The sequence below is a fragment of the Nerophis ophidion genome, linkage group LG08 (genome assembly GCF_033978795.1).
Source record: "Nerophis ophidion isolate RoL-2023_Sa linkage group LG08, RoL_Noph_v1.0, whole genome shotgun sequence".
NCBI lineage: Eukaryota > Metazoa > Chordata > Actinopteri > Syngnathiformes > Syngnathidae > Nerophis > Nerophis ophidion.
The window spans coordinates 70649320-70662201 of NC_084618.1; the positions used below are offsets into that span (position 1 = coordinate 70649320).

A 12882-nucleotide genomic window follows, 5' to 3' on the forward strand; every position below is an offset into this window, starting at 1 on the left:
TCCATCCACCTATCATCCATCTTAGTCTTTTACCCATTGGAAACATGCATTTTTCCATCCATCTGTTCATCCATCTATTCAATTTATTTAAACATAAAAGCTGACCAAGATCATGCTTCTTTTTTGTCTCAATAAAAAAAGCTAAAACTTGAGTGTAGTCATATCTGTCTATCTTCTGGATAGACCTCATGGAAATATCAATTAACCAATCTATTTATCCATCCATTAATCCATTTATTTATCCGTCCATCCAACTTCAATAGACAGCAATAAGAAAGGTTTCTTAGAACCTTGATATTTCTGCTATTACACTCTGAAACTGTCATTTAACCAGTTAACCTACCCTTCCAGGGCCGCTGGACAAGGTGGGAGGGTGTTGAAAAGAAGAAACTCACATGGAACGAACTTTGGGGCATGGAATCCAACAAGCTGAGTTTCATCGTTCGAGCAACATATGATGCGCTACCATCTCCCATAAACCTTCAACAATGGTTTGGAAAGGATCCATCCTGTCCCTTGTGTACAACCCCAGCAACACTCAAGCACATAATGGTTGGCTGTAGAACCAGCCTCACTCAAGGCAGATATACCTGGACATAACCAGGTCCTCAGATGTCTAGCTGACAAACTTGAGTGCAGGAGGACATACATCAACGCCCAACCCATCAACAACCAAGATGTGTGCCGACACATACCAGCGTTTGTTCGGGAGGGGGAAAAGTTGAAGACGAGACCATCAAATCCTGATTTAAGCCCTTTGAATGCAGCCAGGGACTGGCAGATGCGAGTTGACATAGATCAGAGGCTCATTTTCCCCCCGGCGATTGCAACAACCAACCTCCGTCCAGACCTCGTCCTATGGTCTGAAACCTGCCAGACTGTCATTGAACTGACAGTTCCGTGGGAGGATGCCATAGAACAAGCGTATGAACGCAAGAAGCTGCGGTACTCTAACCTTGCAGCTGAGGCAGAGGACAGAGGCTGGAGGGTAAGAGTGCGCCCAGGGGAGGTGGGGTCTAGGGGCTTTGTAGCTAGCACAACAGCACAGTTTCTTAGGGAGGTTGGAGTCAGGGGGCAGGCTTACAGACAAGCCATAAAAGAGCCAGCCAACTCGAGTTGCGCCGTTTGCGGTCTCATCCGCGGATAAACCGCGGGTCGGGCGGTTGACATGACCAAAAAATAGATTTTAATTAGATTCGGGCGGGTGGCGGTTGAACCATCCGGAGACATTTGATATACATGGTTCTGGGATCGGTATCCTTTGCCATTCAAAGAGCCATTTAAGACCCGTGTCATAAAGCAAAGAAGTCAAAAGGAGACATTATTATTCTCTTGAATGACTGCCGGCAGTCACCCAGATTTTAAATATTAGTGCGTGCTGTGAAGCCATTGGCTTTGTCGCCTTCTACATCATACACAATCTGCATGTCAGTCCAGCATCATGTTGTGTGTGGCTTCCGCGGCAACACGCACACGACTGTGAGGCATACTGGGTGACACAGAGTACACTAATGGTTGTGATATAAACAATTTTAACACTCTTAGTAATATGCGGCACGCTTTGAAGCCACACCAATTAAGAACGACAAACACATTTCGGGAGAACGTCCTCACAGTAACACAACATAAACGCAACACAACAAATACCCATAATCCTTTGTATTCATGACACTTCCTGACTATTTTACAAAGGACCATAATTCTTTGTATTCATGACACTTCCTGACTATTTTATACACCCCCCCTGAAAACCTAGATTTTTTTTCTATTACATTATGAAACTGTCATTTAACCAGTTCATCTACCCTTCCATCCATCCACCTTGCAATGTTATTCGTTGGAATGATCCATCTTTCCATCCTGTTCATCCATCTATTTAATTTTCATAGACAAAAAGTACAGACTAAGAACAAGCATATTTTGTCTCCAAATACATTTGCCTTTACTCTGTGGAAATCAATCTACCTGTTTTACTAACTCCATTAGTCCATCCGACCATTCATACCATTTATCATGCATTCATGTAATTTCCATTGACAAACGGCTGAGAAAAATTGCAGTCTCTATCCATCCGTTTAAAATCCAACTTACCAATAGTTTGTACATTTCTTTCTGGTCACAGTCTTCGGGCTCACTATCAAACTTTTCCTTGGTGTTCTGTGTATCAACAGAGATAGAAACAAAAAAGACATAGTTCAGTATTCAGTTTTTCTAAGCTCTGTGTGGTCATGGTAAGAGGAAATCCTGACCAAGATGGACTGTAGTTCGGTGTTCGTACACCTGCCCTGGTACATGAGCATCTCCTGGGCGATGTCTTTCCTGTACTCCATACGGTTGAGCCTGTCGTAGGTGTCACAGTTGAGGACGGACCAGCCCAGGAACTGGGTCAGGGCCTGGGGCGTGAACAGCGGATGTACAAAATAAGTTGAAAAAGAAGGCTCAGGGAACGGAAGAAAGATGAAGGAAAAGGATGTGAGAGGATATTTCACTAACTCATCTAATTGCCTCGTTAATTAACCTCACTGAGAAAACAAGTGGAAAATCCATTTAGGTACTTTTCTTCCTCGAATAAATAAAGAGACCTGATTTGACGCTCAAACATTTTTAATTCACGCGGATCTTTTTCTAATTCATGTTGTAATTTGTGAAATTGCACTTCTTCGTCAAGAGACCTGTGAATATTGAATAAAAAGTTAGCGTGTAGTGCATCGTTTGTTTCTAACCCAGCACTTCCCGATTCACAGTGAAGTACCTTTCTTATTCAAGTGTATGGGGCTTCCATTGTGACTCAAACAGCAAAAATTGTCATTTAATGTCGACGGAAAATTACAAATGTCATAGTGTGCTCTCTTTGTGTTTGTTACCTAGCATAGACAGAACTCATTTACCCTTTACAGTCTATTCTGAGGCAGAGGAAACTTTTATCAGAAATTAGTTTTGTAGTTTTGGCATAGATTTGATCGTACCTCTGTGATTTGCTCATCGTATTCGTCGAAGGGCTTGCCGTCTTTCCTGTTGAAGAAAGTGGCGATGCCCACTATTTCTTCTTTCTTGTTGACGATGGGCAGCGACAGGCAGTTTTTGATGACAAAACCTGTCTCATCCACTGCCTCTTTCTGGTAGGGAGATGGCAGAAGGCATTTTGCTTTAACATTAAAGTTTATACAACATAATAGAACAATTGATTGAAAGATTGCATGTGCTCTGTACACTTTGGAACATCCCAGCGATCGGTGTTTTTGGACATCTTTGGAGTTTTACTGTTTTCAGTACATGTATTAAAAAAAACACACAAAAAAAACTGACCTGAAAAGTGAAGAAATCATCTGCAGCCACATTCATCATGTTACAAATCTGCAAAAAAAGACAGCATTTTTTCTTTTACCTCATTTAATTTGCTTGAACTTAATATTGTACAGATTACAAACGGTTGCATTGTTTGTGAAATGCTCAAAATAACACCCCTACAATTACCCGCCGAGTCGCCATTAGTTAACGGGTGTTTACAAAAGCAAGGCAAATGGGGCAAAGGACAAGATGGCAGTAGTCGCACTTGAAATATTATTGGAGACCAGCAACTTTATTTACCTCCACATGCGCGTTAAAATGTTGACACTAAGCTTTTTATGTGAAATGCATGCATGTCACACTTGGCGTACTTTTGCCAACAATTAGCTATTTTCACTTCAATTCAAACAACTGAATTAATCCCTCAAGGAAGGGGTAATTCATTTTGAGCAGCAGGTTGTTGTGGTTCACAAAGCCTTCACATGGCCCACAATAAATAGTCAATAAATACATCAACAGTACAACAATACAACACTCTGAAAAATGTAAACGTTTAAGAAGCTGAGTGCAGAGGGGACGAATGATTTGAAAAAGCGATTTGTTTTACACAATGGAAGGGCATAAATGTAGTTAAAAAATGTTCAAGTTATCCCTTCTTCTTTCTCATCCACTCCAAAACATTAGAGGTAAAAAAATAGAAATCAACAAAAACATCACAGAGTGTGTAGGTAACTTGTCTGCACCATACTGAAGCAGAATGAGTCTTAGCGGCGACCAAGAATGTTAAAATTATATCCAAACAACACACGTTCAGCCATGGAAATATGGAGAAGCTGCTGATGGTGTGTTTGACGGAAAAGGAAATACTGTAAAAGTTTACTTTCCAAGGTAAATATTGTACATTATTATTTATTAATAACAAAAACTACTGTATTAGTTTGTAATACATTCTATTGTATTGTTTTTATACAATATGTTTAAATAAAAGTAAGTTGCTCTTTTTAAAAGACACACAAAGCACTAATTAAGTTGATTCAAATTCATGCAAATGTGCGATGTTGATTTTAAAAAGTGTTGTTTTGAGTTTGGGGGCCCCGGAGCCTATCCCAGCTGCTTTCGGGCAGAAGGCAAGGCACACCCTGTTTTTAATTATTTTGGGGGGAGCGGTCATTGGTCATAGTTCATTAGGGTCAATTAAAAAGTTGATTCACTTTGACACTTTGATTCAGTTCTGCATACGACAACTAAGTATTGTATGCACAATCTTTGATTTTAGTTTGAATAATGATTGTTTTTATGATTATGTTAATGATTTTAACATACATTTTGAATACTCTTATGATTATTTTAGTTTTGGTTTTGCCTTCTTGTAATTTTCTGTAAAGTACATTGAATTGCATTGTGCACAAATTGTGCTCTATGAATAAACATGCTTTGCCTTAAAACTTTTTTGGCTTTTAGGCTAACTTGTCACTTTCAGTGTGAACTTTAGAGGCGGCTTTAGTTTACTTGCCATCACGTTTAACCACACCGTTAGTGGTAAACCCAAATGTTCACTGCAGAGGATGCTGGTTCTCAGGAGGATACATACTGAAAATGATAACCTCTTTACAATATTGGCATGGTTTAAATTAAAATAACCCTGTTTTCTTAGCAATTTAGGTAATTGAATATATATTGTAATTTCATTTGAGCAGTTACAGTCTTTAACGCAATTCTAGCTCTACTTCTATATCATTGTTGTCTTTGTGTGTGTGACTTACAAAGCCGTTCTCTGCCACGTAGGTCGGTAGTCCGCTAACCAGAGCCCAATGATCTGCTGGAGGACCACTGAAAGACAAGTAAAACAACCATAATGATCAGATTTGGACTCTGCTGAGGGACATTGAATTGCGCATGGTGGAAGTTTTAGTGATTCCACTCACGGTATGACTTTGATTTCCTCTTTGCCCTCCAGGAGGTAGTCGATTATTTTATAAAAGATGATTTCCTGCATTTTGAAAAAGGTGAACGTAAGAACCTGCGGAGCAAAGGCAGCAAAGATAGTCTTTAAGAAAACTTTATTACCCTTCCATCTGGCGTTTTAGGTCCTTTATAAGGTTCCACGTCTCCAAGTTTCACCGGCCATTCGTCATAGAATTCCTAACAAGGTAGTATGAGAGATTACTTGAAGCACTATATTTGTAATCGACAGGTTGTTCTTTAAGACTGACCTTCTCCTTGGTCATGTCCAAGAGGCCCACTGAGTATCTTTCACACAGCAGGTATGTCCTCACGGTGTAGAGAGCTTTGTGGAACTGTCTCTCGATGTCTGTCAACTCTTCAAAAACTTTACTAGCGGACCAAAGCAGTACCTTTGGACAGAGCAATTCAAAATTTAACTTAAAAAAAAAGCCACAAATATTTTTGAAGCAGGCAGTAGAAAAAGGATGGATGGAGGGTCTACTTCAACTAAATTGTTTTGGGGCCACATTTCAGGAAAGCTAAGGACCTGGGGCCTCAGGTATTAAAGGGGAACTGTACTTATTTTGGAATTTTGCCTATCATTCACAATCATTATTAAAGACATGACGAAAGGTTTTTTTTTTTACTACATTCTAAATATTAAATAAATTTACATACTCCATTTACATTTCGTGACTTGATTATTAACCAAGTATTAGTGATATTGTTATTATAAACGCTTACGCAGACGAAATCACTTCCATTCGTCCCTATGTTAACATCATCGAAAGGTCTGCTGCTTCCTCGCTTCCCTGCTCCCTGTAAGTTTATTGTAGATCATAAATCATGCATCTCACCTGGAAAGTAGATGGCTGAGAATATAATCCGACAAGTTTGGACACTTTGACTGCCATGTAGGACCTGGAACTGGTGAGGATGACATGAAAAGCGTTTGTTCCTTTGTTCACGTATAGCTGCTACCGCAAGAACTTCTCCTATGCTGCAATAATACATTGAGTAATCAAACAAGAGTCAAAGTCTTTTGTATCCTTTTTGATTGCACTGGCAGGTTTAAATTTAATACAAACCAAATATTCCATGAAACTCTAATCTGGCTGTAAGAAAAGCTACTGTATGAACACATTTTGTTGTATATTACACAAATTATATATATATTGGAGGTAATCCGAGTCACCCATCTCTTTTAAAGTTGTACTTATCATTGCAGCGACTATCTTTTCAAACCTGGTGCAGGACTACTTTCTGAAACCCCTTGTCTGTTTTGGCCACTTGTACACCTTCATCCCGACTCGACCGTTTCTTTTTTGTTTTAGCCCTTTTTCAGTTCTCAGAGACATGGCAATGACAGGCTCACAATCGCTCTGTAATTTGCTGGAATCGCGAGGAGAAAAGCACCTTGTACTGAATTGTGATTGGACAGAGCGTGCCGATCTCAGGCACATGGCTACTTTCAATATGATTTGCACAGTGATGTGCCTTCTCTGCTGGCTTAACATAACCACAAATCATGATCATGATTATAGAACAAATACATTTTTTATTTACTTTCCCTAAATATCTAAAATTATTCATATTCTCTTCATGTCATATTATGCTCCTTCCAATACTGTCCTTTTTAGTTTAGAGTTTATATCCAATCAGAATTCATCCAGCTTATGTTGCTATGCTGTACCAAATCTGCTAGGAGCCTTCAGAATCAACAATGCGGTGTAAGTGATCGGACACATAGAGGTGATAGACAACTGCGATAGCCAATCAGATCACGAGTTGTTGTCAGTAAGGCCTTCTAGCTGGCCTAAGTCTGTGATTCTATACTTACTTCGGAGTCCCAAGTGAGTATTGAACCGTACAAGCCATAGAAAGCCACAGAAAACTCACCGGTACAATAACCATGAAGATAAAGTGTTTGTCTTACACCTAGTAATCCGCTGTGAACATACGAAGCCAAGCAATGCAGGTTTAGCGAGCAGTGCGCGCTCCCGCGAAGAGAATACACTTTTGGCAGGCAATCACATTTTGGTACAACACCAGCGGCAAAATGGTTTGCCCACCACTTTCACACAAATCAAAGGATTACGACTGGTTTATGGATGGATTCTACAAATTGTATTTTATTTCTTTACTTTCTCATGTTTCATTTGTTTTATAAAATTAGTGTGGAGTGTGGAGGCAGGTAGTGAAAACGAAATTGAAGAAGAAACTGAAGCTATTGAGCCATATCCCGACAGACAGCGGCACGGGAGGAAGCGCGGACGAATTCGGGGATCACCTTCTAACCAACGATTGGTATGTGTTTGTTTGGCATTAAATGTGGGTGGAGGGAAAGGCTGGATGCAAATATAGCTACAAATGAGGCATAATGATGCAATATGTACATACAGCTAGCCTAAATAGCATGTTAGCATCGATTAGCTTGCAGTCATGCCGTGACCAAATATGTCTGATTAGCACACTCCACATAAGTCAATAACATCAACAAAACTCACCTTTGTGCATTCATGCACAACATTATAAGTTTGTTGGACAAAATGAGACAGAAAAAGAAGTGGCATAAATCACGTCTTAGCCAAGACATCCAGGGGGTTTACCTCGCTCCTCTGCGGGAACAGACTGCCATCGTCCCTGAATAGCTCGCACTCCGGCAGATTCAGTGGTGGTCTATTTTCCAATATTGCAGATTTCGTTGACTTTATCGTTGGAAATGCATCTGCTTTGAGTGTCGCAGGATAGCCACACATTCTTGCCATCTCTGTCGTAGCATAGCTGTTGTCAGTAAAGTGTGCGGAACACATGAGGGACTTTCGCATCTTTTGGCCACTAGTGCAACTTGAATCCGTCTCTGTTCGTGTTGTTACACCCTCCAACAACACACCGACGAGGCATGACATCTCCAAGGTACGGGAAAAAAGTCAAAAAAACGGAAAATAACAGAGCTGATTTGACTTGGTGTGTGTAATAAGATTGAGAAAAAGGCGGATCGCTTCATGTTGTGACGTCACGGGTGAAAGGTCATCGCTCCGACAAGCTATCAAATTAAAGGCTTTTAAATATCCAAATACACCCTTTTAGAGTTCGGAAAAATCGGTTAAAAAAACATATGGTCTTTTTTCTGCAACATCAAAGTATATATTGACGCTTACATAGGTCTGGTGATAATGTTCCCCTTTAATACATCTGAATTTGCTCTTGTGTGCACAGTTTTCTGATTTTGAACATAAGTCTTTTTTAGCAGGAAATCCAGGCAATTATATGAGGGCCCAGGGGGCTCGACCTCTCCCCTCACTATTACATTATTTATATTTTTAACATTATGGAGAACCTACAGTAGACATTGAATTTTGGTCGATTAATTTTTTCAGTTACGGGAGCACTCTGCTGTTTTTGAGGACCATCTGCAAAAAGCCAGACAAAGATCGTCTTTATGACAACACTCTAGTGTTTTTAAGAATCCGCCTGAAAAAATGGGAGTCCATCACAACTTTTTTGAACTGAACCCTCGAGCAGCCTGTTGAATAGCCCAAATGATGAAGAAAAAAAAAAGAGGACCTAAAATGGAACCTGTAGGAACACTACTGGTATGAAAATGCCAAAAATGAGAGGAGTTAAAAGGGAGCCTGTAGGATAGCCTAAGTTATGTAAATCACAAGTCCAGACCACAGTGTTCTACACTAAATTCCCAAAAGTAGTTGGCCACCTGCCTTGACTCACATACAACCTAGAAGTGCCATCCCATTACTAAACCATAGGGTTCAATATGATGTCGGTCCACCTTTTGGAGCTATTACAGCTTCAACTCTTCTGGGAAGGCTGTCCACAAGGTTATGGAGTGTGTTTATAGGAATTTTTGATCATTCTTCGAAAGGCGTATTGGAAGACTGATGTTGGTCGAGAATACCCAGCTCTCAGTCTCCGTTCTAATTCATCCCAGGCCAGTCAAATTCATCCCCACCAGATTCTGATCATTTGGATGGGTGACCAAATAATTTTGGCAATATAGTGTATGTTTGCTAACAATTTTAAAATGTTAATGCAAGGACCTGCCAATGTGTTTACAGTGGTCCAAGTTCCTCTATACAACAGGGACATGCTAGTGTTTTTAGGAATTTGCTACACAAATGTTTTTGAACTCAACTCGGGTGCGGATATGGGTTTATTACCCAGCCAGATTTTGGCCCTAGTGCCACCAGTTTTGGTTACAGTACCTGACTCCTTCTGGACTCCACGTTGAACATGTAGTTGGTGTGATGCTGCAGGGCGATGACTTGAGCAAAGGTCATGTACTTGTGGAAGAGCTGAAGACCATGATAGACAGATTAGGGATGACACTATAGACTAAGAAACAAAACATTTGGTAGATAATGTCTCGGTTTCTTGACAATCCCCTATGTTTAAAAGCAACACGGGTCAAATCTTCACTGCCAATTTAGTAGCTATCTAGTCTGTTGGGAAATGGTATGTTCCCCAACATTGTGGGGCGACATCGTTATCACTGGACATGCAAGCCTCGTCATAATTAAAGCCAGTGACGTATATCAAGATGCATTTCAGCAACTAGTAGGGATCCCATACCGCCACGATCTGGAATTCCATCATCTAAGGTCGCCCCACAGAGTAGTGTTGATCAGAAACTACCTGACAGAAACAATGGCATCCGAACCTCAACCTCAATCCAACTGATCATCCTGCTATGTCCAACACAACCGCCAGACATGCAGTGAGTCCTGTTGCCGTCTCACAGCAGTGTGTGACTCCGGACTGTTTTCCAACGTTCTAAAACGTCCAGAGGAATTACCCACCAAAAACAATTTTTATGTGGTGTACGCAACTTTACCGCTTCATCTTCCGGGGTGAAGTGAGCCGCACCGATCTTGTTGAGCGCCGTGACGACCCCAAGGCACTCTTTGTCGGCCACCAGCGGGAAGGTGAGCATGCATTTGGTCTTGTAGCCCGTCTGCTTGTCCACAAAGTCGCAGAACTTTTTATTCTGCAGAGGGAGATCACCCAGTTTACACACACACGTCGTCCATTTAATCCTGTGTGGTTTAATTAACAGCAACCCCGTTCACATTCACCACGGCAGATTTATTTCTGCTCTGAAATGAATATTGTCTGGAGCGTTATTTTTTTTTGTTTGTTTTACAAAAACAAACACTGAGTAGTTTGTTTTGTCTGTATTCAAACTTGATGACCGTCAACACGAACAATGAGATAGCAGTCTTTAATTATATTTTTTTTACATTTGAATGCTTCTTATTGTCAAATTCAAATAATAATACATGACAGCACGGGGGTAGTAATCCCTCTTTGCTGCTTTATTCATTACAAATCAAGCTTTCATATTGCTTGGGTAAATAAATAAATTAAACGATTTGAGGACGCTTTTAGAGGCAAGCTGCCTCTTTATATCCTGTTTAAGAGCATTAGCGACACAAACACACTCTTCATTAGGTACACTTGCACAATCAGATTCAATACAAGAGCTCCAAGAATATACCTCCACCAGGCTTATTAAACATCCTTTTGATCAAGTAGTCATTTTATTGAGAGTATAAACGAGGTAATCATTAAAATTTAAAGGGATGTTCCTTGGGTTATTATCTGACTGTCTGCAATTAGTGCTGGTATTACAATTGTGATATTATGAGTATCAGGATGCAGCTATCGCATAAAAAGAAATACTGAGAACCACATTATATTTCACCCATTGATATCAATACAACATATTTATCTAGAAACACGCACATAATCAAGTTAGATTAGACACAAGCGCTTTAACTTTTAAAGGGTGGTTATCTTACAGTTTCCTGGAGTTATAACCAGTTGATCAGTACCAGTATCAAAATACCAATAGTATCATACTGATCGTTTATCTTTTATTTACATTGTTTCAACTGTTCTATTTGCTATTTTATAGACCGTTTTTCTACCCTGTAAAGCATCTCGAAATTATTTTAAATATCTCTATAAATAGAATTATTGGTATTATTCAGTTTCAGTTTATTTCGAACATGCATAATATACAAAGTAATGCATCACACAATTCTATTTGTATCATTACAGCACGTCCGAAAAGGAGTAGGAAGAAGCAGAGCTTATTTAATCCTACCCCTTTTCATACCATTGCAATTTTATCCAATTTCCTTGTTCTCTGTAACAGAATATACTATTGTAAGCATACAAATATTAAATACATAAATCATTTTTGTCTCAATTTAAAACAATTTAAAAAGGAAAAAAAAAAGGTTTCAAGATGTTCAACATAATTCTTGTTCGGTGTACGTTGTGAACACATGTAGTTTGAACATTCTCTTAAAGTGAATCATATTGGTGCTTTGTTTTGATTTCTTTGGTAAATCCGTTCCATATTTTAATTCCACATACTGATATACTAAAGGTTTTAAGTGTTGTACGAGCATACAAATGTTTGAAATTAGATTTTCCTCTAAGATTATATTTCTCCTCTTTTGTTGAGAAGAATGGTCGTATTCTTGGGTAGCAGGTTATAGTTTGCTTTGTACATCATTTTAGCTGTTTGCAAATGCACCAAATCATTTTAATATTATCGTCATTATTATTATAAAAAATCAGTATATTGATATAAGTACAGAGTATAGATAATATAATGATAGGAATATTTTGGCCCAGATAGAAACTACTTGCTGGAGGTAACAACAATAAACCTATTGATTATTTCATACCAACGGTATCATGATACCAATAGTATTACCATTCTGAGAGTGTTATGATACTAAGTAAATTGTCGATAATGTGTGACAATATTCCATCCACTACACTATATCACAATAATGGTATTTCGACTAAAAATATCTCCTTGGCGGAGGTAACAATAATAACATGGCATCATCACTTCTCACCTGAGACACATCGGGGACATTTTGGGGCTTTTTGCAATTTGCGGTGAATCCGACGATGCCCATCTCCAGGGGGATCACGATCTCAGCCTGGGGGTGGACCAAGTTGGCCTCGTATTTGGACGTCGGGTTCACGTCAAAGAGGCAAGAGGCGAGCTCGGGCACGCCGTTCCTGGAGCGGCACTGGTAGTAGCTGACCCTGTCGGCTTGCAGGATGAGGGCCAGCCTCTGCAGCACCTTGTGGATGGACTGCTCCACCGCGCCCTGCTTCTGCATCTCCTGCACCAGCTCGAAGATGATGGCGGACTCTTGCACCGAGTTGACATCCTTGAAGGAGGCGGCGTCCGTCACCTGGACGGCGGCGGAGAAAGCGGCGGACAAGGCTTCCGCCCGCAGCTTCTTGTCGAAGTACTCTTTGGCGAACTGCGGGTTGTTCTCCAGATACTTCTCCACGCTGTCTTTATCGGCCATTTTGCAACTCTTGCAACTGTCTTCCTACAGGAGCATCACTCGCAGAGGGAAGTTTGACGAAAATAAGACGTCCTACAGGGCTGAGTACATCCTCCTGCGCGCTCCCTAAAGAGTCACTGACGGTGTCCCAGGACGCACTGAGGCTTAGAGGCTGAAAGGATCAAAGGGGCCGCTAATTAATGTGACGTCATGCCAATAAAAGCCCTGCTTTAAGCGTCCTTAACTCAGCAAATCCCAGCGCTGATCATTTTGTTATATGCCTGTGTGAAGGAGGATGCAAGAGGGA

At 40.3% G+C, this 12882-nt stretch overlaps 1 protein-coding gene across 1 annotated transcript in view; it reads right to left on the reverse strand.

Moving 5' to 3' along the window:
- The window catches only part of pde6c (phosphodiesterase 6C, cGMP-specific, cone, alpha prime), a 33471-nt gene extending 20734 nt beyond the window's left edge, over window positions 1-12737 (reverse strand). The window contains exons 1-11 of the mRNA XM_061909593.1: window positions 12129-12737; window positions 10085-10237; window positions 9456-9545; window positions 5502-5642; window positions 5356-5430; window positions 5214-5278; window positions 5052-5118; window positions 3307-3354; window positions 2967-3116; window positions 2250-2393; window positions 2092-2157 (exon numbers count right to left, since the gene is read on the reverse strand). Of these exons, the coding sequence (XP_061765577.1) occupies window positions 2092-2157; window positions 2250-2393; window positions 2967-3116; window positions 3307-3354; window positions 5052-5118; window positions 5214-5278; window positions 5356-5430; window positions 5502-5642; window positions 9456-9545; window positions 10085-10237; window positions 12129-12596 (1467 nt within the window). The 5' untranslated portion in view covers window positions 12597-12737. The remainder of the gene's footprint in view (window positions 1-2091; window positions 2158-2249; window positions 2394-2966; window positions 3117-3306; window positions 3355-5051; window positions 5119-5213; window positions 5279-5355; window positions 5431-5501; window positions 5643-9455; window positions 9546-10084; window positions 10238-12128) is intronic.
- Window positions 12738-12882: the final 145 nt, after the last annotated feature.